Source organism: Haliotis asinina, chromosome 14 (assembly GCF_037392515.1).
Source record: "Haliotis asinina isolate JCU_RB_2024 chromosome 14, JCU_Hal_asi_v2, whole genome shotgun sequence".
Classification (NCBI taxonomy): domain Eukaryota; kingdom Metazoa; phylum Mollusca; class Gastropoda; order Lepetellida; family Haliotidae; genus Haliotis; species Haliotis asinina.
The window spans coordinates 32519200-32546071 of NC_090293.1; the positions used below are offsets into that span (position 1 = coordinate 32519200).

At 40.9% G+C, this 26872-nt stretch overlaps 1 protein-coding gene across 11 annotated transcripts in view; it reads right to left on the minus strand.

Annotated features, from left to right (window-relative positions):
• Positions 1–26872, minus strand: part of LOC137261905 (transcription factor ETV7-like) — a 65395-nt gene that overhangs the window by 23864 nt on the left and 14659 nt on the right. For 4 of the 11 annotated variants that reach the window (XM_067799717.1, XM_067799716.1, XM_067799715.1 and 1 more), the window contains exons 1-2: positions 10679–10881; positions 270–386 (exon numbers count right to left, since the gene is read on the minus strand). In XM_067799717.1, coding sequence (XP_067655818.1) covers positions 270–386; positions 10679–10751 — 190 coding nt within the window. In that variant the 5' untranslated portion in view covers positions 10752–10881. Of the gene's footprint in view, positions 1–269; positions 387–10678; positions 10882–12280; positions 12304–12785; positions 12844–23924; positions 23987–26872 lie in introns of those variants that run through there. The other 7 variants (XM_067799720.1, XM_067799719.1, XM_067799718.1 and 4 more) reach the window with 4 other exon arrangements.

Below are 26872 nucleotides of genomic sequence, written 5' to 3' on the forward strand. Positions count from 1 at the left end.
CTACTATCATTGTATTACTGCTACCGTTGCTACTGCTCACGAAATTAGGAAAACTATGTTCACAGTTCCACAAACAAAATTTAACAACCATTCGACTATTTCTCAGCTCAAACTAACATTCAAGCCAAATCGTAAAATTAGTTTAAAGAAAGTGAACACATCAAAGAACATTGTTATTTGACAAAACATACAGATAATATATAAGTACATGCGTCGCACTGAAATAACGTGAAATCTCGTTAAAACCGAGACTAAAGAAGGGTACTCACCAAGACTAGTTGGCACTAAAGGTGTGTTGTACGGTGTTGGGGTGACGGGAGAGGGGACCGGCACTGTGGTTGTCCATGGCATGTACATTGAGGGTCTCGACTCGTCACGGCCCGGTGCTGGAAGGAGCATGATCATATCTAAGACAGTATCATTTGGCGGGCTTTCGTACACACTGGGAACCGGAACGATCGAACAGGAAGTAGTGCTGAATATTCACGAGCTCTTCGGGCTGACAGTGGGCGGAGCGTATTATGCTAATAAGAGCGGATATAGTTTCATACAAGATTTTATCAGTGTGTACCTGCGGCTTGACATTTGTGAGGCGACACCTGGTGTTTTGTGACATGGAGTGTTCGGATCCTTTGATGTATTTTTAACAACCAATTTAAAACATTCCTTTTATGACGTCACAAATCAATATGGTTTCGCTAATCTAGGGCGTAGATGTAAGATACGCGGCGTGCGAAAATGTTTCAGTTGGGTCGAAATAAAATAGCTGTCCCTTGTGACGTCACGATAATGGGCGAAGCTATGATGCTCCCCGCATCTAAAATTTTATATATCCATGGATGAACATTCCGAATTGTACATCACCTCTGTTCATTAGCAAAAACTAGTTAAAGATTTCAGAGACACCAAATCTGAATACTGACTAAGGCGCTGGGGTAGCCTATTGGTTAAAGCGTTCACTCGTCATGCCGAAGACCAGGGTTCCATTCCCCACATTGTACATCCCCACATTGGTACAATGTGTGAATCCCATTTCTGGGGTCACCAGGCGTGATATTGCTGGAATATTGCTAAAAGTGGGGTAAAACTAAACTCACTGTTCTGTGTTACGCTATAGACGCTGTTTCCAGAATAACATGACAGTCTTTAGTGTGTTCATAGCTATGTTTTTCTTCTGTAATATTTCGCAGTCCTTTCAATAAAAAAAACCCCACTCTCTTTTTGTTTTGTTTCTTTTGTAAATTCACATAAAATGTACTTGGGTCTAAAGGCCTTTATTATAAATTATTGTCATTGGCATAAACATATGACAACATATCTCCATGGAAACATGTGGTCACCATGTTAACCTTTGTCCAATCAAGTTTGTGGTAAAACACCACGTTGTACCAGACAAACCAATGTATGATGTTAATATCGCGGCTACAAAATTCTCTGAGTGGCCTGCTGGGATTCGAACCACGGACCTTCTGTTCCGAAGTCGGAGGCCTTTTCACATGACCAAAGAGGTTGTTAACCCCGTCAGCAAGCTGACAAGGTAAGGATGTCATCGGTGACAAGGTAAGGACGTCATCTGTGGGATGGCTCCACGCCCTGCTACACACTTCCCCGTCAACAGAAGCCACGACTCGGGTCGCAAAGTTGGGTACTGAGGCTTATTTTGTTGAAACTCCGTCAACAAGCTGACAAGTTAAGGATGTCATCTGTGAGATGACTTCACGCCCTGCTACAGTAAGAACTACATCCCACGCTATATCGGGGTACGATGGCACACACTCTGGAATCAAACGGGTTAACATATCAACACCTAATGCATCTTAAAATGAACAGTATCGCCACTGCATATAGAACTCTTAAACACTTCGAAACGTCCATAATTTTTGCTGTATCCTGTTTCCTGAAGTTGGAATATTTTGTTAGATTTTTTAAATTTGCTTTTCTAACCTATCCAACAATACATCCTCTTCTTTTGAAGTTGCAAATGGCGTCAGTAATCGCCCGCACGGGTTACATGAAAAAGTTCACCTATGGAATGGAAAATAATTCTAAATATGTGGAGCACTAACATAACCCCATCAGATTTAAATATCGGTCTGATGGGTTTATAAAGTGTGGACTTGTATACATGTATTTGCAAAACAACTGCCTCTTTTCACATCAGACGGTCGTAGGCACAACATCCGGGATCTTTCGATGAGGTGCACTTGGGATATCGGTCAAGGGTTATATAACGCCTCTTTATTAAGAATATTCGCTTATGAATGATAGAGCTGTCTTTGATCACTGTGACGTGATTACACTGTTGGCAGTCGGAAACAAACACGCCCATACTCTTCGAGCTGTATGTGTTTATTGATGGGATTAGTAGAGTGTAGGGACTTCCCCTTAAGCCTGCTCTAGAAATACCAAGATGAGTAATTCTGTGATATCGTTGACGTATGTTTGCCATGAATGTCCTGTTCACAGGTTATTGATAACATTTGATTTTAGGTACATTCGTGGTGTATTTGAGAAATGTACAGTTAACTGATAATTCGTTAGGCTCGCTTGAACAGATCGGTGTGATAGAGTGTGCTTGCTGTTATATGCCGCGCTCAGCATTACAACTATATGAAGGCGATCTGTAAATGATCGACTCGTTTACTTAGAATAGAACAGGCTTTCTGGACAGATAATCCAGTGACTGACATCATGAGCATCGACCTCCGCAATGGAATACTATGTCATGTGTGAACCAGGTCAGCGAGCCTGACCACCTGATCCCGTTAGACGTTTCTTCCAAGTATGGGTTGCTGGAGATCAGTTCTAACCCGGATCTTCATGGGTGAAATGGCCCTTATCGTCACAGATAGGATGGATGAACAGTGTTTAAAAATGCAGTCTGCATTGTTTCAGTTACACCACAACAGTCATATATCTGAAGTAATATATCTTAAACTGAGAGGTTGAAGAAGGGTGATACTTTTGTGGACATACAACAAACTATATGACGACGAGGAAGGGCTATTGGCAGTATAGCGATTGAAGCCTGTGGTTCCAGTGTAGACGAAAGTGCCAAATCTAAATGGGCTGTGTCCATTTATTTCCCAGGGAGAGGGTAGTTACACATAAAACCACATGTGTTAATATTATTTTTTAACACTGTAGGCCGAAGTCACTGCAGGCAATAGTAGACTCCACTCCTTGGACAACTCGCCCGCGATGCCCCCTCTACAAGTATTACAACTTTAGTTCCTGCTTGTGCAAAAATAATAACTAAACTTTTTTTTCTCAAGGAAATTTTAGTTAATAAATTTAGTAAAACTGTTTAATTTCAGTTGAATTAAGGAAAACGGGTTACAATGTGGCTCCGCCATTCCAAAATCAAACAAACTTGCACGCTGCTTTCTGCACGAGGTTAAACTTAAGGGCCTACATAATTTACAACCACGCGCTGAAATTAAACATCCTAGTTATTGAAATCCTAAAATTTGGATTTCAGTAAAGGGAAATTTTAAAATCAGTAGATTCATCTGCAGAAATGTAACTTTGCTCAGATGCAAGTGACTGCTTCTGAGAATATTTTGATCCCTTTTGTTTTTTACCCTTAGAGAGTTACATAATTAAAAGAAAATAAGATTCTGTATAAATCATAATAGAAGTATTTAGTGACGAGATCAAGTTTGCATCCATTACCGTTCAAAGTCCATGGTCCAAAAGAGTTTTGTTTCAGAAATATGTGTTTTCATTTCACTACCATTTAAAAACAGCAAATGTCATAGCACCAAATACAAAAGCAAGCAATTCGTTATTCTCTTTAGGAAACTACTATTTATGATACAGGTCGACTTCCCTCAAGGCATGTAGGATCCAATGCCTACTTACACGTGAAAACAGATCTTTCACATTTCTCGCAACATAATGGGCGTTCCTTGCAGCAGAAAAGTCCACACAGTCAAGCAAACCTTGCAGCAGAAACGTCCACACAGTCAAGCAAACCGTGCAGCAGAAACGTCCACACAGTCAAGCAAACCGTGCAGCAGAAACGTCCACACAGTCAAGCAAACCGTGCAGCAGAAACGTCCACACAGTCAAGCAAACCGTGCAGCAGAAACGTCCACACAGTCAAGCAAACCGTGCAGCAGAAACGTCCACACTGTCAAGCAAACCGTGCAGCAGAAACGTCCACACAGTCAAGCAAACCGTGCAGCAGAAACGTCCACACAGTCAAGCAAACCTTGCAGCAGAAAAGTCCACACAGTCAAGCAAACCGTGCAGCAGAAACGTCCACACAGTCAAGCAAACCGTGCAGCAGAAACGTCCACACAGTCAAGCAAACCTTGCAGCAGAAACGTCCACACAGTCAAGCAAACCGTGCAGCAGAAACGTCCACACAGTCAAGCAAACCTTGCAGCAGAAACGTCCACACAGTCAAGCAAAAATATGTTTGATGGTGAACACTTCATCGCAGGAGATACACATGGGAGTTTTCCAGCACTTAGTCATGAGTAAAACAGCTATAGCCAACATGACTTCATCACGTCTTGACTGTCAACCCAAGTAGGTATAACGTATTGTTGGCTTCAGTTCATGAAGTTTATTTATTTCTTCCTACCTGGGTGTCGCACCTTTGCATAAGGTGCCGAGTATAGCTTTTGGGTTTTAAGTCTCTATACGGGATCAGCATTGGAGATACGGACTTGTCAAAAGCTGCTTTAGCTGCAGCATTGACCTTTGTGTTACCTGCAATGCCGACGTGACCTGGCAGCCACCAGAGGACGATGACATATTGATCAGTAGAAAGATCGTTCTAAAATATCCAGGTTGAAGTAACATTCTGAAGTGCTTGAAGGCAAGATAATGAGTCTGTAAAAAGGATGAAGTTTTTCGAATGGTTCTGGTGTGCCATCTAGGTCAAAGCTATGAAGATAGCTTTGGCCTCAGCAGTGAAGAAGGAACTATTGTTTGGGAATCGTAACGGAAACATCTCCAGCTGATGAATCAGCACTTATGTCAAGATAGGCATTGACACTGGTAGTACCAGCTGATCAGTGAAGACAACTGATTGAAACATAAACAAATAGAAACACAGGTGAACGCTAATACATGGACACAATAACTAATGAATGTTTTGTAGTACATTCCATTTTCTGTTGCAAAGACTGGACTATCATTTTTAGCATTATGAAGACGTCTTTTAGGTTAATTTTAAATGAACTAATAAACGGTTTATGACCTGAATAAATACATGTCGTTTGTCTAGAATGATCATATGCGTTAATAAACTGTCATGACAAGACGAAAAAGACGTTATTTCAATATTCTGGACATTATATCAACATAGTTGTTAAAATCCTCTCAGAAGGATTTGATGCATGGACATTTTATATACACACGGTCAATATTTCCACCTTCTAACCCACAGAAAGGGCACAGATCGGAGTCAATCAATTTCATTTAAAGAAAGGCTTAATTAATTTAATAGTTTAATTTTGTTTATACAAACACCATCACTTTCAGACAGATCACAGGTTCTGTTAATATGTAGCATATAACTTTTCTATTCATTTTAGCAACACGGAAGTGCAAATTGAAAAAAAAATGATCCCATCGATTAGAAACGCTTAATGTGTTTTCCATCACCAGGAAGAGGAACAGATCGATCAAACACAACCTGTATTGTTTCTCGTGTAATGAACAAGCAGTACCGTTAATACTGGGTAGTTCAATAATTGCTCACCATATTAACCGGCTCATGCCAGTGTCAGTGTAAGTAGTCCGTTTGGTTCAAAAGCGGACCGATGAATCGCAATGTAACTCGCAATGAAAACTAATAAGCATAACATACTCACTGAAACGCTGATCATAATCAGAACATCATACCAACTCTGTGAGCTTTTTTGCCGAATTTTTGTCTTAATAGTAAAAAGGTTGTTTAACAAACTGTCATTAAAATATTGACATAGTTCAGTGTTTATTACGAGGAAATAGTATAGAGAAAGGCACAGCCAGGTGTGCGAGAAGCACGTGCACAAGTGCCGAGAAAGCTATTTATTCATTAACCTGTGCTGTGCTGTCTCCATGCTTTCGCACACTTGGCTGTCCCTTTCTTTGCCCTCCTCCCTCGTAACAAATAATGAACTGAGTCAATATTTTAATGATAGTGTGTTAAACAACTTTTTTTATTTTAAAGAAATATGTTAAAACCTCACAGAGTTGGTGTGATGTTCTAATTATGATGAGCGTTTCATTGAGTGTGCAATATTTATTAGTTTTCGAGCTAGACTGCAGTTCATCGGTCCGCTTTTGAGCCAAACGGACTTTAGTTCAATATTACACCTCCATCATATGGAGCTAACAGCACTGTTAACCGACAGTAAAAAACATCTAAAACAATCAGTATGAATCTCTGTTTAGAAACAGAACAACTATGCATCTCTCTAAATATCTACATGGATTTCTGTGTAGGAATAGAACAACTATGCATCTCTCTAAATATATACATGGATTTCTGTTTAGAAATAGAACAACTATGCATCTCTCTAAATATCTACATGGATTTCTGTGTAGAAATAGAACAACTATGCATCTCTCTAAATATATACATGGATTTCTGTTTAGAAATAGAACAACTATGCATCTCTCTAAATATATACATGGATTTCTGTTTAGAAATAGAACAACTATGCATCTCTCTAAATATATACATGGATTTCTGTTTAGAAATAGAACAACTATGCATCTCTCAGACAATCGACGTGAATCTCTTTTATCAAATAATACATTTATTCATCGATCTGACACTCAACAGGAATCTCTGTTAACAAATAGTACATTAATTCATCTGTCTAAAAATCAACACAGACCCCTGTTAGGGGACAGTATATGGCAATTTCTATGGCAATCAACAGAGGTGTCAGCTAAAAATACAATATCTACATCGTAGCCAACCATCTAATGTAGTTCAGTTGTTATTATCCAGTGTCTTGGCTTATGTCCGATCTCAGATCTCAGATGATTTCAGAAGGAATTAAATACAATTTATGTCAACTAGTCATTATCTCACACAGGATTAAATGCACCTGCTGCACGATGAAAGTGCATCGGTCGTAATCTCAAATAACATTAAATGCATGCGCTGCAAGACGAACGTACATCAGACGTTATCTCATTCAGATCAGGGCCCTGTTCCTCAATGCGATCGTGAAGGGATCGTAACGTGATCGTAACGTGATCGTAGCTACTTTATCAGACTTACGACTGTCGTAGCTCTACGATTGCTTTGAGGAACGGCTCCTCGACCGATAGAGTCGAACACTACACGGCACTAATTCCAAACATGTATCTGTTTGCAAAGTAATTCATGAATCTTTTATCGGTCTATACCAAGAAAGACGACGTTAGCAAACAACAGGATGCGCATCCTAACATGGTATTGACCGAAATGCATAACGATTTAATGACAGGTTTTGCTTGCACACAAATACATCATCTACACCGCAACACCAACACCTCAGTGACATGCATAAATCACATCCTCATTTCACGCCGTTCACATGCGAATTTTACGTAGCGGTGAATGTGGGGAATCCCCTTTCCCAGGAGCACCACGTGACTAGCCCTTGTGACAGCAATAGGCCAACTTACAACTTGGCATGCATCGTGTGGTTTAACATGGAACTCTGTCGGAGTACCAGGAAACAACGCGCCATTCACTGAAGCACCGCTCAGGAAGTTACTGCAAACAGTTCGTGAGTGCAGTTTCAAATCGGAAGATTGAAATGCAATTTTGCTATTCCTCATTCTGGGTAAAGGACAACTCAGAAGTAACTCTCTCTCTCTCTCTCTCTCTCTCTCTCTCTATATATATATATATATATATCGATGGTGAAGACAGTGCAAAGATATAAAAAACGCTGTCATGTCTGCTACACTACTGCATATATATTTATAAAGTTAAGATAGATGGATGATTTAAAAAAACTGGGTGCAGAGCGCGTAAAATAACGTCTACCTAACGTTAAGTCGGTCACGTGGCAAAGAAGCGTTATCAAAATATGCACCAGTGAGTACAGTGCAATGGGCGGCAACTGTTAAAAGAGGGTCTATCAGTAACACTAGGTCACGTATGAATTCACTCACTAAGGGCACACTAGGTCACGTATGAATTCACTCACTAAGGGCACAAGTAGACGACGATGACGACGTCAACGACAGAGAAACACGTGAGAAGAGGCGGAAAGAGCAGGAGGAGGGAAGAAAATGGAGATGAGAAGACGAAACGAGGACAAAAATGAGAAGAAAATGAGAAAATGAGAAGGTAAGCTGACAGAAGCCAAGAAGAAAAAGAAGAGGAGGAAGACGGGATAATATACACGGGAATGAGAAGAACGAACAAAAAAAAATAAAACGGAGGATGGTAATGGTACGAAGGAGGAGACAAAGGAGAAGAAAAAAGAACACGAGGGAGAAGGAAGAGGACCAGGATGAGAAAAGAACGGGGAGAGATGGATAATGAGACAGGAAGAGGAAGAAGGTTAAGAATAGTATTCTCATGAAGCACCGAAGCATTTAATAGCAACATCAACATATAAAAGAATTTTGTGAGACATGTGCAAGCTAGTTTTAAAGCACAGAGATAGCACTAGATGTGAGACAGGGGTGAATTGAGTTCAGGTGGGGTGGGGTGGGTTGGTGCTGGGGGGCTGGAGAGGGAGAAAGTATATAAATAATTTTCTTTCTTCAGTGTGAAAAAATACTACAAAACAGCCTATTGTTGTACACCGCGTACCTCTATACCGTCGAGTATGTGAATATGATTATTATGTTTTCAGTGAAATCGTAGGATGATATGTCACTCACCGCCTACTTCAACACGAGACGGTTTTGTCAGTTACTACCGACTTTGAGGTCTACAAGCATGCATGACAGGCACCTATAAATTCACTCAGGGTTGCCCATTCAAAACAGCTTTACACACGGAAACACGAGAGTACCCAACAGGCGCTGTGAGACGAATGCTGGGTTTGCGTTGATGTGGGGTTTGGGGTGTAGTGGAAGACAGACATACAGGTAATATTGGATAGCCAATCATCGCATCATGCATGCACGTGACAATGCATACGCAGGACAATTCATTCAAATATGTAATTAAAACAGTAAAGGTCTATTATCTGGACATGTTGTAGCCCCACGAATGACATGCTAACCAACCGATCAAACAGAATATATTCTATGCACTTGCATCGAGAGCTTAGATGAGACACACGATTGTGAAACCTTGCCAGTACGGACCCCTTTTAATCCGAAAACCTCTAGAAAGAATAATCACTCTAGGGAATGCATATACATAAGAACACTTTAACATTATTCCGACCCATTCTTCCGGGTATCCTGTCGTCCATCATTCTGGTACTCGTGAAGATCCGGGTTGGAGGTGATCTTCAGTAACCCATGCTTATCATAAGAACCGGTTGAGGGGTTTGGCTAGTCAGCTTGCCGACTTGGTTGACACATGTCATCGTATCCCAGTAGCGTAGAGCGATGCTCATGCTCTTGATCGCCGGATTGTCCTGTTCAGTCTCGATTATATTTACAGACCATCACCATACAGATGGAATATTGCTGTGTGCGGTGTAAAACGAAACTCACTCACCGACTCATCCAAAGAGAACGGGGCCGTGCATGTTTGCATCCTACAAACGTGTTATTTGAAATTTACATACCAATTGGAAGTAAGAAATTCTTTAAATATGGCACCATCACCTCCATTTCAAGTAACAGCAAATACCCGTTATAAGTGTTGACAAGCAGAGCAACCATTCATCATAGGACACGGACACAAATGCGGATACGACTGGTCTCTGAGTCACTGGGAGTGATAGACGAATGTCTCTATGCGGATATACAGCAAGCCAGCATCAGTAGAAATGCATTCAAATAAACCATATAGCTGACCTATAAGTAAATTCTGCCAGCTGGCACCATATTAAGACAGTTGGAAAAAACCCCACCATCATCATCCTATCAAAAACAAAACTACTTTTGAAACCGAAAGTGGAAAGCTTTTCGGCGGATTTTGATAACGCTACTGAGAAAACTTTCGTTTTTTTACGTCACTGATGATGATTAGGGACCGTTCATAATTTATCACTTGTATTTTTTCTGTACATCTCTGGTAGCACCCCCCCCCCCCCCCTCCAACACTTGGGACAAAACAAATAGCTCCCCGCCCCCTCTATATTCTGTGGACAAAATTAATGACCCCCCTCCACCCCCCACCCACCCCCGAATCCTCATCGCCTCTCCTGGTGATAAATTATGGACGGTCCCTTATGAATATGCTAGTTAATTACGTGATCGTGTTTTAATGATACAGCTACGTGATGCTCTGTTTGTCATATTCTCCGTCAAATTAAAAATAAAATATTATTCTTTCAAAGTGAAAGTACACATTTCCGATTTTCGCGGAAAGTCGTTTCGCTACCAAAGTCTACACACCTCCCTCTTAAAACTAGAAAAAAAATAACAAAAACGAAAACAAAAAATAAACCCCACACAAAACAGTTCATCAATGATGATGACATTCATAACGATGAAGTTTATGTTTTTAAACTGATCACCATAGCATGTCATCTTCTTGTAAAACGCCCACAATGTCAGCTCTTTTCTAAAAAAACGGAAAGAAAAATTTACATACTTTGTTGAAGACGGATTGTAACGGGGTATCCAGCCACAGGGTTTAGTAAAGCACTCTCCTTTGTCTCCAACATTTTAGCGGGAGGTTACGACGCAACCAGCAAGCAACGTAACATTCGTCGACGCCTGTACACCAGCGATAAACATAAACATGCTATGTCACGCAACCCCTCTCAAGATCCGAGCCCACTTCTTAGAATCGGACCCCAGATAGATAACTCACTGTACACAGGTGTAAGAATAAACAAGCCAAGCAATTCAGAAAACCGTGGCTTATGTTAATCTACGGCAGCAATTTCAAACGTGTAACCGTCATATCAAATAAAAACAACAAAAATCCCATCATACAATAAGATGGAGAGATTAACGGATGGCGAGTTTACGAACAAAAATGTCGTTAAAGAAAAAACCCTCCCTTGTTTGATAACGCCAACACGAAAGACATAACATTTATGCACATGTGCATTATATACATATATACTGCAATTATGCATGTATGAAAGTCGATTTATGTTTATCGGTTGAATCATCCGTAAAAAGCGTTGTATTTTATCCAGTTTGAATCCACGTATTGTCAATGACACAGATTTTACTGTTGCATGTTGTACCCGGAAACTGTTTCCTCCAGCCAATCACAGCGATCTTTCAACTTCCTGGTTGTTCCCATCGACAATGAATAGGCTTGCGACGGGACGCCCCAGCTCACCTGTGTGCGGTGTGTAATGCCCGATCGGGGCCAGCGTGCCAGAAGGTTTGGCCCTGAATGAGAATATGTACTGCCGCTACGGAACAGTGTTTACCGGTAAGCAAACAGGTTTTACGTTGATGAAAGTGCCGTAGGGTATATTATGGAGGCTTGTGTAGTACATGTACGGGGAATAGCCCGATGTATTTGAACAGCAAACATAGCTGTATAATGGTTAGCGTAGATGGTACTTATGCTGAAACAAAATGTGCACGTTTTCTTCACACGTACATATATACTTGCTAGTTTTACGCTGCACTCAGCAATATATTAGATGTGTGACAACTGTCTGTAACCGACAGTATGAGCATGAGGGGAGAAAGAGAGGGAGGGAGGGTGGCAAGTGGGGGTGGGTGGGGGTGGGAGAGAAAGGGTGGGGGTGGGAGTGGGGTTATTAGACGTCATGGCCTATGTGGGGAATCGAACGTGACGAGGTTTAACCACTAGCCTGCACCGTCTTTCCGAGAGGATAACACACTGGTTGGCATCGAACGAACAATATAGCTGGAATTCACACCTGTGTAAATCACACATGTGCAGAGGTAGTTGAAATACGGGGCCACGATCGTATGTCTCACCAGAGTCACCCAACCTCATCGCACGACCCCGTTTATCGTCACACATCATTTCTGAAGAGCAGTTATATCCTCGATATTCGCGGGTCCCATGACTCGTCTCCGCTGATACAATCTTGATTCAAAGCTCAGTGGGGCGTTAGCCGCGTGGTTGAAGCGTTAGATTACCTCGTCGAAGATCCGGGTTGTACTCCCCACATCACTACAATGCGTGAAGCCAGTCTCTGGTGTCCCCCGCAGTGATATTGCTGGGATACTAATAGCGGCATAAAACTAAACTCACCCACTCAGTTTCTGACACAGACTAGTGAAGATCAAAGTTAGGACTGATCTTCAGTAACCCATGCTTGTAAAAGCCGACTAACGGGATCAGGTGGTGAGTGAGGTTCGCTGACTTGGTTGACACATATCATAGTATCCCAACTTACAACGGTCGATGCTCATGTTGTTGATCACTGGACTGTGTGCTCTAGATTCGACTACTACATACCTACAGCTGGAATATTTCTGGGTGTGGCGTTAAACAGCAAACCAACCAACCAGTGCCAAACACACAACGCGGTGCGATCCTCAAGGCTTATTGCTTGACACTATATATACTGCCCGGCATTACCCCTGATGGCGTCAATCGTGCTTGACAAAGACATTTTGCTTGACCCAACATCCTTGCTTGCCTCTAACCATGTTTTGACGCACAACACATTAATTAAGACAAGGCACCTTGCTTAACACCTGAACGTTAACTGACTTATGGACTCACAGACAGTTTGAATACATTTGTGACTTACCTGGGGTACTATCAACTCACTGTCACGACAATGGTTACATCCAAAATCACCGGAAATGGAGAAATATGTTTCTGTTCACAAAGTCACAGCAGTAGAGATACCACGGACCACACCAATAGGCCCCTTCCGTGTGGTTATGCCATTTACGAAGTTGGCAACAGGAACACTAAATTACTTCCGATATGAAATTGTTAAGCGGAAGGACATTCCTGAAGTGTGTTGTGAGCTGACGTATGTAGTGCTTTCAGCAGGGTATACGTGTGTGCATCTATTATAACTTCAGCACGATCTCTGTGTCCATGACAACATGGGGGAGTGAGTGAGTAAGTGAGTTTATCTTGCATCTCACTCAGTAGTATTCCAGCTGTAGGGTATTTAATTAGTCGAGCCTCGACCATGTAAACCGGTGGTCAGCAGCATGAGCATCGATCTACCCAATTTGGATACGATCACATGAGTCAAACAAGTCAGTGAACTTGACCACCTGATCCCGCTAGTCCCCTCTGACAGGTTACTGCAGATCAGTCCTAAACCCGGATCTTCACTGTTCCCGCTGTGATAAACTGAACAAGACGCTGTTATGGTGATGTCAGTTGAACCAAGTTCAACAAGGCTGTAGATGATCACGGCTGATAGAATTCCTCTACGCAGACGAAAAGTGGAAATATGGGCCTGTTTGTGACAAATGTTTCCGGCCCTGTGACGTCAGATGGTGACCCAACGTTCGGAAATAGTCACAGATCCTTCATTCTTTTACACATCATTGTGAAGAATACAATGTCTTATCACACAACACGTTAACTGTAATAATTGTATACATGTGGAAACATTCCACAGGTAAGGTACACGGGATGGGCTGATCACACACGTTGTCGTTTGCGTAGCCTTATTATCTCAGTTTCAAACCATTCAACGTTGCTGAAACCCTGTTAAAAATGGTGTCCTGCTACAGGTGCTACATACAGAACTTTCATTGTTTATGAATATACGAATGTTGTGGTATAGGGAGGAAATTCACACCTATGAAATTAAGTGCACTTTCGCTTGTTTGATTGACATTTCGTGGAGGAATGGGGTTTGAGAGGGGCTGTGGAAATATCAAATTTCATATTTCACAAAACGCAATCTGTCTTTTAGTCCAGAAACCTTACTATCTTCCTGCAGCCTAGCCCTCCAGGTAATGCTAAATGAATCAAGTCGAAAGTTCCACTGGTAGAGGGATTTCAGGGTGGGTGAGTGAGTTTGGTTTTACTCCGCTTTTAGCAATGTTCCAGCAGTATCACAGTGGGGACACCAGGAATGGTCTCAAAGAATCTCTGGTCTCCCTACGGCTGCTTTACAATTCAAATGAATGCATTTGTTACAGTAAAAATTATACATATTCAAAGATTTAGCGCCAGTGAGGTTTAAGATCAGTCTAGAAGGGCTTTTGTTTGCATGATGATGATGATGATGATTATGATGATGTAAACAAAAGCCCTTCTAGACTGAAGTTAAATCTCATCATCACTGACGCTGATCATCATCATCATCATCATCATCATCATCATCATCATCATCATCATCATCACAACACATTTGTGATGCGATCAAAAAGAACCAAAAGAGGTGTGAAAATAAAACAGTTAAACATCACTGACGATCCTTTTTCGTTGACTGCAAACGTAGTACAGAAAAGATTGCATTTGAATCTCTTCCGAGAGAAAAAGGACATGAATATTCAGCAAATTCATCTAAAAACAACGTTTCCGAGAAACAACCAGCAACCTGTAGCTCCCATTAGATGAAAGGAATGCATCATGTCAATCAAACGTGTCAACTACATACAACTCCGATAACATGAAGGTGTGTGTCACGTCAATCAACCGTGTCAGCTATATACAGCTCTCATTACATGAAGGTGTGTGTCAAGTCATATAAATGTGTCAACTATATACAACTCCCATTATAGGAAGGTGTGTGTCACGGCAATCAAACGTGTCCGCTACATGTAGCTCATGTTATATGAAGGTGTGTGTCATGTCAATAAAATGTGTCAGCTATATGTAGCTCATATTAAGTGAAGGTGTGTGTCACGTCTATCAAACGTGTCAGCTATATACAACTCCCATTATAGGAAGGTGTGTGTCACGTCAATCAAACGTGTCAGCTATATACAACTCCCATTATGTGAAGGTGTGTGTCACGTCAATCAAATGTGTCAACTGCATGTACCTACAACTGAACGGTTACAGATCTTATATTTTCAATGTATTTATTTTCTTTAGTCTACAGGATGATGGCCTACGATCTATGATTCAGTATAACTTTTCACCTATCACCATTCAATATTATTTTAATATGTAAATCGCCAAACGTTGTACGGGGTAGTATTCTTCATAAAGGATTAACAATTTGAAATGGAACTTAAGTTTCCATGTATTGACATACTGTTTTAATGCTTAACTGGATAGACCTCAAGTAATGACTGATGGCATATATTTCAGCGCTCACAAATAGCCCGCGTCCCTTGACTGCTGTGAACGTAATGACACAAAAGGGCTTAGTTTGAATTCAAGCGTGCTCATTCGTCAGACATATTCAGTTTCAAAATCATTTCTTGAACTTGAATTTGTTTTTAATAGTATGAATTGTTCTTATAACATATTTCTGACGTGCACTAATTCGAGAAGCGCTGTCATACAAACAATGCGTGTTAAAAGCTGAATTGTAGCTTGATAACAAAATATTGGAAATTTGGAAGTGGGAAATTCATTTCAGTTCGATTGGATGTGCGCGTGAATGTGGATGTGTTGATGGGGGAAAGGTATGGCATTAATCTTAACATTTTGATTTGCTCCCGAAAATATAAGGGAAATGTTTAGCATTGAAGTCCACATAAAGAGGTGCCCCCATCCCTCACCTGTACACACACAAGCACGTAGGCAGGCAGGAACGCACACACGCACACACGGAAGAGAAACAATGGAAAACAAACAACAAAAACAACAACAACAACAACAACACACAGAAAACAATGCAAAACCAAACAAACCACAACACACACGCACACACATACACGGAACGTACATACAATCACGCATACACACCGAGACACAAACGCAGACGGTGGTCACTAAAAAAATCTATTTTTAGAACATTTTAAGAACATACACTATTTGAGGTTTAAGGCAAGATGTCCTACCTGTCTGAATCAAGTCAACAAACATCCGCGGAAGAACACCTACTATGCAATGTGTGTGCTATCAACATGGGATATGAATGAATTTATCTATTTATAGAGCCCTTTCCCCGAAAATTCTCTTCCCTGGAAGGATTTAAGGTCAATTCAAAGGTTGTCAGCCGGAAATACCATCCGAAAGTAAGCAAGTTTACAATGTCGATGACAACGTCACAGGCCTTGAGAGATGACATTGTCACAGGCTTTGAGAATGGGTCAAACGAGCCCGTACATATGCTGTTCTTCGAGATACAGAGAGTTGCGTTATACGGGACACCTAAGCGGTTTTTGCACCAGTATTACCATGGGAAGTTCTATAGGAGCAGGTACGTTTTCTGGGGGAGGATTTGAAACACTGCTTTGGGTAGCAGCAACAATCTCACTCTCTGGAGTATGGGCGATTGTCCCGAGATACTGCCGTGATTGAGGTGTATAGAGGAGGGAGGATATTAAGGGCATTCTGGGCGAGTACTGCTGTGAAGTGAGTAAGTGAGTGAGTGAGTTTTACGCCGCACTCAGCAATATTCCAGCTATGTGTCGGCGGTCTGCAAATATTCGAGTCTGGACCAGACATTCCAGGGATCAGCAGCATGAACATTGATATACCAAACTGGGATACGATGACACGTGTCCACCCAGTCAGCAAGTGCTGCTGATCATGAACATTGATATACCAAACTGGGATACGATGACACGTGTCCACCCAGTCAGCGAGTGCTGCTGATCATGAACATTGATATACCAAACTGGGATACGATGACACGTGTCCACCCAGTCAGCGAGTGCTGCTGATCATGAACATCGATTCTAACCCGGATTTTCACGGGTGACACGAGTAAGGTGTACAAGGTAAGAGAGGATATTTAGGCATTTCTGGGCGGATATTGCTATGGAAAGGAAGCACAGAACTTTATTGAACATTTTTTGTTCATTTGAAAGAGTAACGGTCGGACTTAGATTCTTACAGCCTTAAACACATTCATGGAGTGGGTGAAGCGTTCGCTCGTTTCCCCGAAGACGCAGTTTCGAATCCCCACAGAGGTGCAACGTGTGAAGCCTGTTGCTGTTTACCCTGCAGTGATATTGCTGGAATATTGATTAAAGCGGCTTAAAACTAAACTCTCTCATAAACTGACTGTGCGCCATGTACGAGCAGCGTCTTATCGCACCACTGTGTATCAATGGTGCCCCTTGAAACAATTCTGACATGTATACAAAACAGTACTTATTTTACCAACAGTACCTCTATTACCAACCATGAACCTTATACCAACAGTAACCCCTTTTCCAACAACGAACCTGATACCAACAGTACCCCTTTTACCAACCATGAACCTTATACCAACAGTAACCCCTTTTCCAACAATGAACCTGATACCAACAGTACCCCTTTTACCAACCATGAACCTTATACCAACAGTAACCCCTTTTCCAACAATGAACCTTATACCAACAGTGCCCCTTTTACCAACCATGAACCTGATACCAACAGTATCCCTTTTACAAACAATGAGACTTATACCAACAATATCCCTTTTACCAACAGTGACCCTTATACCAACAGTACCTCCTTGTCCAAAAGTGACCCTTATACCAACAGTACTTCCTTGTCCAACAGTGACCCTAATACCAACAGTACCTCCTTGTCCAAAAGTGACTCTTATACCAACAGTACTTCCTTGTCCAACACTGACCCTTACACCAACAGTGCCTCCTTGTCCAAAAGTGACCCTTATACCAACAGTATAAGTATTCTAGCATGGTGGAGCTTTATATCAGCACTTTATGGCGTGTACTTGCATACCAGCTGCATATGAAGACGTTTTCCTGGAGAATGCGTCATCTGTCACTTAATCGATTCAAAACCTCCATTGTCTGGATGAACATGTCATTGCTACAGCAGAATAAAATACTGAATGAACGCCATTAATGGAAAGACGTTACTGTTTATATTCATGACTCCTACCGATAGTCTTGCTTCTACTTTCGCAAGCGGCTGTTGCCGAGTGGGTTAGATGGCTGGGGTTGTGAGCTGGCGATTAGGTGCGTTGGGCTCGAAACCCAGATACGACTCAACTTAACAAAAGTACTAGAATCTGTACTTTGATCAGAAAATGTCATCCCAAATATAACACATGTTTCGTGGCAATGGACATCTGATACGAAAGTTCATTTTTTCCCCGTAGAAAATGTTACAAATAACCTTAATGAAACCGGCTTCGCCTACATCGTATCGCTATCTTTTTGTTTTATGAAATTAAATTAAATAATTTAATAAAAATAAATTTAATTTAAAAAAATTGCAAAAGAAAAAAACAAACACCCCCAAAACAACAACAAACAAACAAAAACACCAAAAAGCAAATACACACGCAAAAAACCAAGAAAACCCAATCACCCCAAAACAAACCCCCAACCCGAAGTGAACAAACAAGAAAACAATAAACAAACAAAACAAGCAAACAAAACAAAGAAGGGAACAACAAAAAACAACCACAACCACAAACAGCAACAACATCCACTATGTTAGAAAATTAAAAAATATCCAAACAAGCTAATAAAATGCCAAAGAAAATGTGGAAATGATTGTCGTGGTAACGTCTTTACGTCACGAAAGGTACGTACAGTATAGTACAGTGCAGTACATGTACGTGTAGGGCGGTCGGATAGCCCAGTGGCAAAAGCGTTCGCTCGTCACGCCGAAGATCCGGGTTCGATTCCCCACTGAAGAAGAGTTATATCTCTGATATTCACGAGTGGCCTGACTCCACTGATACACTCTTGATTCAAGGCTCGGTGGGGCGGTGGCCTCGTGGTTAAAGCGTTAGCTCACCTCGTCGAAGATTCCGGTTCTATTCCCCACATGGGCACAATGCGTGAAGCCCTTTATAGGTGCCCCCGCCGTGATATTGCTGGAATATAGCTAAAAGCGGCGTAAAACCAAACTCACTTACTCACAAGAAACAGTTGCTAAGACTGTAACAACTGCCCTGTTGTAACATGCAGGGTTTAATTGTTCCTGTGGTAATTTGCCCTGACATAATTCTCGGTTACATTTTGCGAGCGGGAATTTCCTAGCTGTCTTTAGATTATTATTTCTATTATTAATATTTGAAAGGTCCCGACAAATGATGCACTACCCTATACACATTAAGTGCATGGCAAAAGCAAACTATGGAAACAGAAGCGATTCACTAAAGACACACAAATAGCGTGGGTCCTATGTTTAGATTTGCCACGGAATCCCTATGTGTAAGCATATAGATAGTCAGCGTGCTCTGACTGAAATCATAGGACCCGGATGTCTGGAAACGGGGTCTAGTTTCTAAAGGCGTCTTTATTTCGTGATCTAATCATAGTGCACAGTAATGCCGCCTGTACCTCTGCATATAGGATATACAGCTTAACCAGCCACAACAGGATATACACAACAACTTGAAGGGGGAGATATTACAGAGCTGTATGTCATGGGATATCCTGTATCGCCAATATGATCGAATATATTGTGCATTTAGTTGTAGCAGGATACGGTGTAAAGTCGGTTAAGTATATTCAACTGTGTTAGGATAAAGTACAAAGGCAGCTGCTCAGTACTGACACTATATCAGACAGTACTACACAATCAATCATACCAGGGTATAGTTATAGTATACGGTGAGCTGTATCAAGATATACTATACAGTCAAATATATCACACAATACTACGTAATCAATTATACCAGGATATATACTGAGTTAAAAAAAAAGAAACTTCACATTCTTTCTTCAGGGCACTATAAAAGAACAAGAGATGGTAACATGGTTAAATTGTTATTATTTCATTGCTGAGATCTGTGTGATATACTCGATACACTGACAGTGCCACAATCAGTTCCATTAGGTAACACCGCCGTTCCAAAACATGGGTACTCAGAATGTCAAGTCACAATATGGACGTCGAAAATGGAGACTGGCAGGTCGCAACCGATTTCGAATGGTCTATGAGGACGGTCGACCTCTAAACATCTCAACCCTGATTCGTGTAGCCGGCAGAAATCAAATACGTTGCTAGTGACGTCACGACGACCCGACCATGGGCGATCAGAAGCGGTGCCAGTTTGTTTTAGACGACCTAGCAAGTCATACACAGTACGACAGCTGCATCCTATTACTCTTGCAACGTCAATAACTGATCTTCGATGCGAAGATCACGTGTCGACTGCACGTGCTAAACTTGATTTGGCACCAACGTCATTCTCACGACGAATGGGTGGGTTTGCGTGGGTTTTGCTAACGTTTTTTCAAGAGTGGAAAGATAGGGATCCCATTTCGGATACATAGATGTATCATCAGATAAACAATATTCATTATTTTAAAAAAATACATTTAGTGATGTTTCTTTTTTGACTCAGCACAGTATACAGTGAGCTGTATCAAGATATACTTGACAGTCCACTTTATCATAGTATAGTCCACTATGAATTATATCAGGGTAAACTCTACAATCCATTATATCATAGTATTGTCCGCAGTAACCTACACTTCCTCGGAGCGAGTTTGGTTTTATGCCACTTTTTGCAATATGGCAAATTCCAGCAATACCACCTCAGCTGGCAACAGTATCTCCTATAGAAATTGTACCCATGTGTGGAATGACAGCCGAACATTAACCGTGGCGTATGGCCGGTTTAGCTTCAGGATTATCTTCAGGATTATCTTCAGGATTATCCCACCTGATAATAAATGGAGATGACGCGTGACTACGTAGAATCTAAAAGTGAACATAAAGCACATGTTGCTTGATTTCTTGGGGAAAGATGATCACGATCACGGCCAGGTGAGATGACTCATATCTGTCACGATCATCACAGACAGGTTGTTTGTTATACAGGATCAGGGCACACAGAGAGTACAGCGTTTACCCTATCGAGTGTATCTCACTGTCACAGCTTATTTCCGGGAGAGCATGAATGGGCATGAAGATTGTTTTTTACCTTGTTTACAGATCAAGTGTAGAGTGTTGCCAGGTTGCGCCCTAGTATATGAAGGTCATTTGGTCTGAACAGATATACTGCTAACGCAAGTTCTTGACACTGGATACACATCCTCATGGAGTGAGTGAGTGGGTGAGTTTAGCTTTACGCCGCACTCAGCAATATTCCAGCTATATGGCGGAGGTCTGTAAATAATCGAGTATGGATCAGACAATCAGACAACAATGTGAGCATCTATCTACACGAATGACATCAGGCATGTGTTAAGCAAGTCAGCGAGCCTGACCACCCGATCCTGTTAGTCGCCTCTTACGATCAAAGCTCACAGAGCAGATCACAAGGTTTTAAAATAAAACTCTGCTAATCAGGACGCTGTCCTGACTGGCACTTTTATGATTAACAAGAATTCCGATTAAGGAAGGGCGTTAACCTGTGTACATTAATGTATGTACTGACAATCCCAAATGACGTGAAAACCGATGTCCGGATTAATGTTGTCCGGACTAACGAGATTATACCGAAATATATGAAACCAAATAATAGACATTTCGACACATACATTTTCACTTTTGCTTTTAGAAAGCATTTAAACATACGGAGACAATGATTTTTCATTGCTGATATAATGCCTTGGTGTGTATGAAATAACAACAATTTGTCATACAATTAAAACCACTTTCACAGTTACAGTCTGTACAGTCTGTACAACCCTAAACGATAAACAAGCCAAACATATGAAGAAAAAGACAGTCTCACGCAAAATATATTTAAATGGAGATAATCCTATATTTGAACTAACTTAAGAACACATGTTTGGTAAAGTAACAAATATTTTGTCCTTGTGACAAAAGCACATAAAATGAATTTACTCTACTTTCAGAACATAATTTACTTGCCAGCACAAACACTTTTGGGACCAGTCGGAAAGAACTGTAATGTATTTTTAAAATCTGCGAAAAAAAGATCATTCTCGATGAGCACCGATTCACAAAACGTCCCTTTTGACAATCCAATCTCTGAAGGATTTTAATACAGACACTTCTGCATATATGTTTTATTCATTTTTATATGGAAAACCACAATTCATAAGCCGTAGTTTCCTAACCAGCGCAGTTGTTCAGCTTGTACTTCACTATAGGTGTAAACGCATTTCCTGAAAAGTGTTCTTAAACATACTTGACCACCGGAAGTCGAAAACATAATCCGAAGATAAACGGTTTTAATGGTGTTATGAAAACAAAGCGGAAATATGTAAGCAGACGATTAAAAGCAGATTGTAAATTTTGAAGCGCAGTGAATTCTTTAAAGTTTTTACTTCACGACAACATGTAAATGTAGTGGGAGGCGGGATGATTGTCTAGCTAAAGATGATATGGAGGATCCTCGGAATGGCCGGAGGGAGTGTTGTGTGAGAGATTGTATGTGCGCGTGCGCGTGCGCGTGCGCGTATGTATGCGTGTATTATTGGTGAAGGACGAAGGCGTGTTTTAAGTGAACGATTCACCTTAGCCTTATTAAATTATTGAAAAGAGCCTAAAACCCCCAAACTATTAAAATATTTCCGAAAGGTTTTGTATCTATTTTTTTTAAAAATAAAAAACTCCCGTAGATAGATTTATCATTGTAAATCAGATACCTCCTACATTTTAAAGATTATTGTTTCGTAAATACCGCGATGCACGCATTAGTTTTCGTTGTGATTCTTAAAACATGTTTAAATGGCATGAACAAAAGTGTCAAATGTTAAGGATTCGTGTTTTTTCTAAATATCCCGATATTTTTGTAAGTCAAAATTTAACTGGCTTGACACAAAGAAAAATAAATTATACATGACATTTTTATAAACAATAAATATTTACGAATGTTTACATTGAAGAAGAGCTTAATTAGTATGTGGTTAATATGAGTAAAATACCAACTCGTGATGTGTTGTGATAATGAGGAAACTGAAGGACGTCTCCTTCATGAATGTTGTGTCTTTCATGAGTGACTGAGTGAGTTTTGTTTTGCGCCGATTACTAATAGTCCAGCAATATCATGGCGGGGGACACCAGAAATGGGATTTACACATTGTACCCATATGGCGAATCGAACCCGGTGAATCGAACGCTTTAACCACTAGGCTACCACACAGCCCTGTCCCCTTCAGGAAGGATAAACTCTTACAAAAAGTAATATCTTCAAGCTAATTAAAATATCTATCTTATGTAGCCAACCTTCTTCAAATTTCAATGAGACAGTTAATTAGAATCTTGCTGCTTTTGAAAATATACATATGAAGCAGCGCGCTTCCTTACATGATATATAACACGGTTGGAGAGGGTAAACTGATGATAATATTGATAATTAAGCCACTTTTTTGGCGCTGAACTCTACATCGCACATGCATGTTCTAAACGCTTACAACGTACAGACCAATGTTACCCAAGACGTCTGTAAGGCGCATCTTTTCCCACCGGGTACCCATTACCTGCTGGGTGAAGAGACAATTTAGAACAAATTCTCGTGACTTAAACCGAAGGAATGGTTATTCTCGGGGGAGTTTCGCTTACCTTGCCATTCACAAAGTTGGAGTTCTGTTGAAAAAAAGTTTAAAAAAAACCCGAAAATGACAACATGACTCCATGAACATCTCCTAAAACCATGGGTGATACATTTCTAAACTGAATATATTCACAACCAATTCGTTTCTAATTTTTCATCACATATGTTCAAAACACACCGTGAGTTTACACGATCTGAAAATACCTTACACCTTGCCAGCATACATGTCACCTTGGGTCATTGTAAAACATTATCTACATATTGTGCGTGTTACGTACCTGCTTAAAGTTCACATATGTATATAAAAAAATATACACCGGTAATGGGCGACAGTTGCTAAACTCCGCATTAAAGGAAGGAAATAAGGAGGTAAAACGTAAAATACTATCGATATTTACTCACAGAATTCATGGAAGCATCCACTCTTAAACGAATAAGAAAGTCAGTATGCGTGTCGGTATAGCCCGAGGGATGTGTTCCCACCTTAAGGAAGAGGTTTTCGAGGTGAGTGAGTTAAACAATAGCGAAGGAAATAGGGAAGCGGCCAGAGAAACTACACCCTACGACCTGGAGTGATTGCGGGATGTTCCGTCATTAGACGACAAAGGGAGACGGTGACGGGGCTTTTTTGTCTCCACGGCGGTGGGAAAGTGCATTATGACGTCAGCAATACCTTTATTTGTTAGTGTAATTAACGGTGTGGTATCTGGTGTGGTGATAATAATGAGTTTGTGGATAATAGTAGGAAATACGTGAGTTTGCTGTTGATGTAAGTTTGAGATCGTGGTTTCCAAATGAGTAATTGGGAGTGGCTGAACTGACCCTATCCCTTCTACCTGGATAGGTACTACATACGAATTTCCGACAGACTTCGTATATTTGCTACAGCTGTGGTTTCTGACCTTATGTCGAGATGCTACAGAGCTGCTACAATGTTTCTTTTACAGAACCTCAACAAAAGGGCTCTAGAGTTGCTAAATAGGTGCAAAGCAGTTGCTATGAAGATGCTGCATTGGTGCAATGCAGTTGCTATAGAGTTGCTATAAGATGGCTATGAAGATGCTACATAGGTGCAATGCAGTTGCTATAGAGCTGCTATACGGCTGCTATAAAAATGCTACATTGGTGCAATGCAATTGCGATAGAATTGCTGTACGGTTGCTATGAAAATGCTATATAGGTGCAATGCAGTTGCTATAGAGTTGCCATGATGTTGCTATAAGGTTGCTATGAAGATGCTACATCGGTGCAATGCAGTTGCTTAACAGTTGGGATCGGGTGGTCAGGCTTGCCAAATTTTTTCTTAACACAGGCCACCGTACCCCAAATGCGTAGATAAATGCTCATGCAGTTGATCACAGGATTCTCTGGTCCAGACTCTTTTATTTACAGCTTTAAATGTTACTGAGTGAGGTGTAACACAACAAATCCACAATCCACAGAACACACGCACGCACGCACGCACGCACGCACGCACGCACGCACGCACGCACGCACGCACGCACGCACGCACACGCACTCTAAGGTGCGGAAGGAGAAGGATTGTCGTGCAGTTTGACCGGCAGAAAAATGGTAAATGGTGTTATATTGGATTCGGAATCTTTGGAATAGTCAGTTACATTTGAATGCCATTTAAATACGGAAGAAATATACACTATTCCTATGGAAGCAGCTGGCCCGTCTCATTCTATGTCTTCAGGCTACGCACTAAATGTATGCTTCTCACGTATGCATTTCAAGCAGAAAGATGAAACCTATAGCGTTTCCCTATTTATTACCTCTCACTTTCATGCAATGTATATATCGTATTTTTCATTCTTGTCAAAACCATTTCTTAACCGAATGAAGGCCAACGTTGAATGAAATAATTCCATTTTCTTATGGACATACTGAAATCGCATTGACAGATTCTAAGTCATAGCCACTAATAGAAATATACGTTCTTGCTTATTGCAAATAAAGCTTGCAAATCAAATCCCAATGAGTCGAATCGCAGGGGACCTAGTAACAACTTTGACTTATCGATGCGTACGAGACATAGGTATGTCTATAAAGGTAGAAAAAAAGGATCGAAGGCTGAACAATTCCTTTATTCAGCACATAATATCAAACTATATCTCACCAACACATTAGGTGACAAAGATTTTGGTGCATTTACCATTTGCAAATCGCAAATTGCATATTTTTCAGGATATAAACAATGGCGGTTTTCATTTTCAAATTATTAAAATTTTAGTTTTCCAACTCATAGTTTAACATACCTGGAAATATTCCCCGTCGCTTACACACAGTAAACATTGCTTGCTGCAGTCGAGAAGACCCGCCTTCATTCAAAATGAGCGCTAACTTCCTTGTCTCAACGACCAATCAACCTGAAAGGCCTTGGTAAACACCACTAAAGATTTGTCGACGATACGATACTATAGATTATAACGTCCGTACTTTGGATCTGATATGAAGCGGTGTTACGTTAGCTGTTCTAAGAACTCTATCTCATTTCTCCGAAAGGCCTTCTCAGGCACTGCTAATATCTTAAGTGAGTGAGTGAGTGAGTGAGTGAGTGAGTGAGTGAGTGAGTGAGTGAGTGAGTGAGTGAGTGAGTGAGTGAGTGAGTCTTTACGCTTCACACATTATACCCATGTTGGGAAGCGAACCCGGGTCTTCAGCGTTGATGAGCGAACGCTTCATCCACTTATCCCGTTGATTTCTTAAGAATGATATTGCATGGAACTCTTATCCTAATAAGGCAGTGATTGATAAAAGTAAGTTGTTTTTTATGTTGGATTGTTTTATTATTAATTTCCTGATAATAAGAAAAAAACAGGTCCACATACAGCAGACGTATATATCATATATCAAAATATTCGTGAAGGTCCGGAGTAGAATAGGTCATCAACAACCCATGCGTGCCATGAAAGGCTCGTTGACGTCGTTGACACATGTCATCGGTTCTCAATTGCGCTCATGTTGTTGATCATTGGATTGTCTGGTCCAGACTCGAATATTTACAGACCGCCGCCATATAACTGGAAGACTGCTGAGTGCGGCGTAAAACTAAACTCACCCACTCATATATCAAACATTAATCACTTTCATATTATGATGGTTGAGTGAGTATGGTTTTATGCCGCTTTTAGCAATAACACGGCGGGGAACACCAGAAATATGCTTAGGAAATTGTACCAATGTACTCTGCCGCCCCTCCTTTTGGAAGATCATCATAATATAAGGGGGTGGGGGGTGGCATTGCTGTTAAAGCGTTCGCTTGCCAGTCTTGCCGAAAACTTGCATTCGATTCCCGACATGGTTAAATTTATGCATTAATGTGTAGCACATCTCTCGTGTCCCCG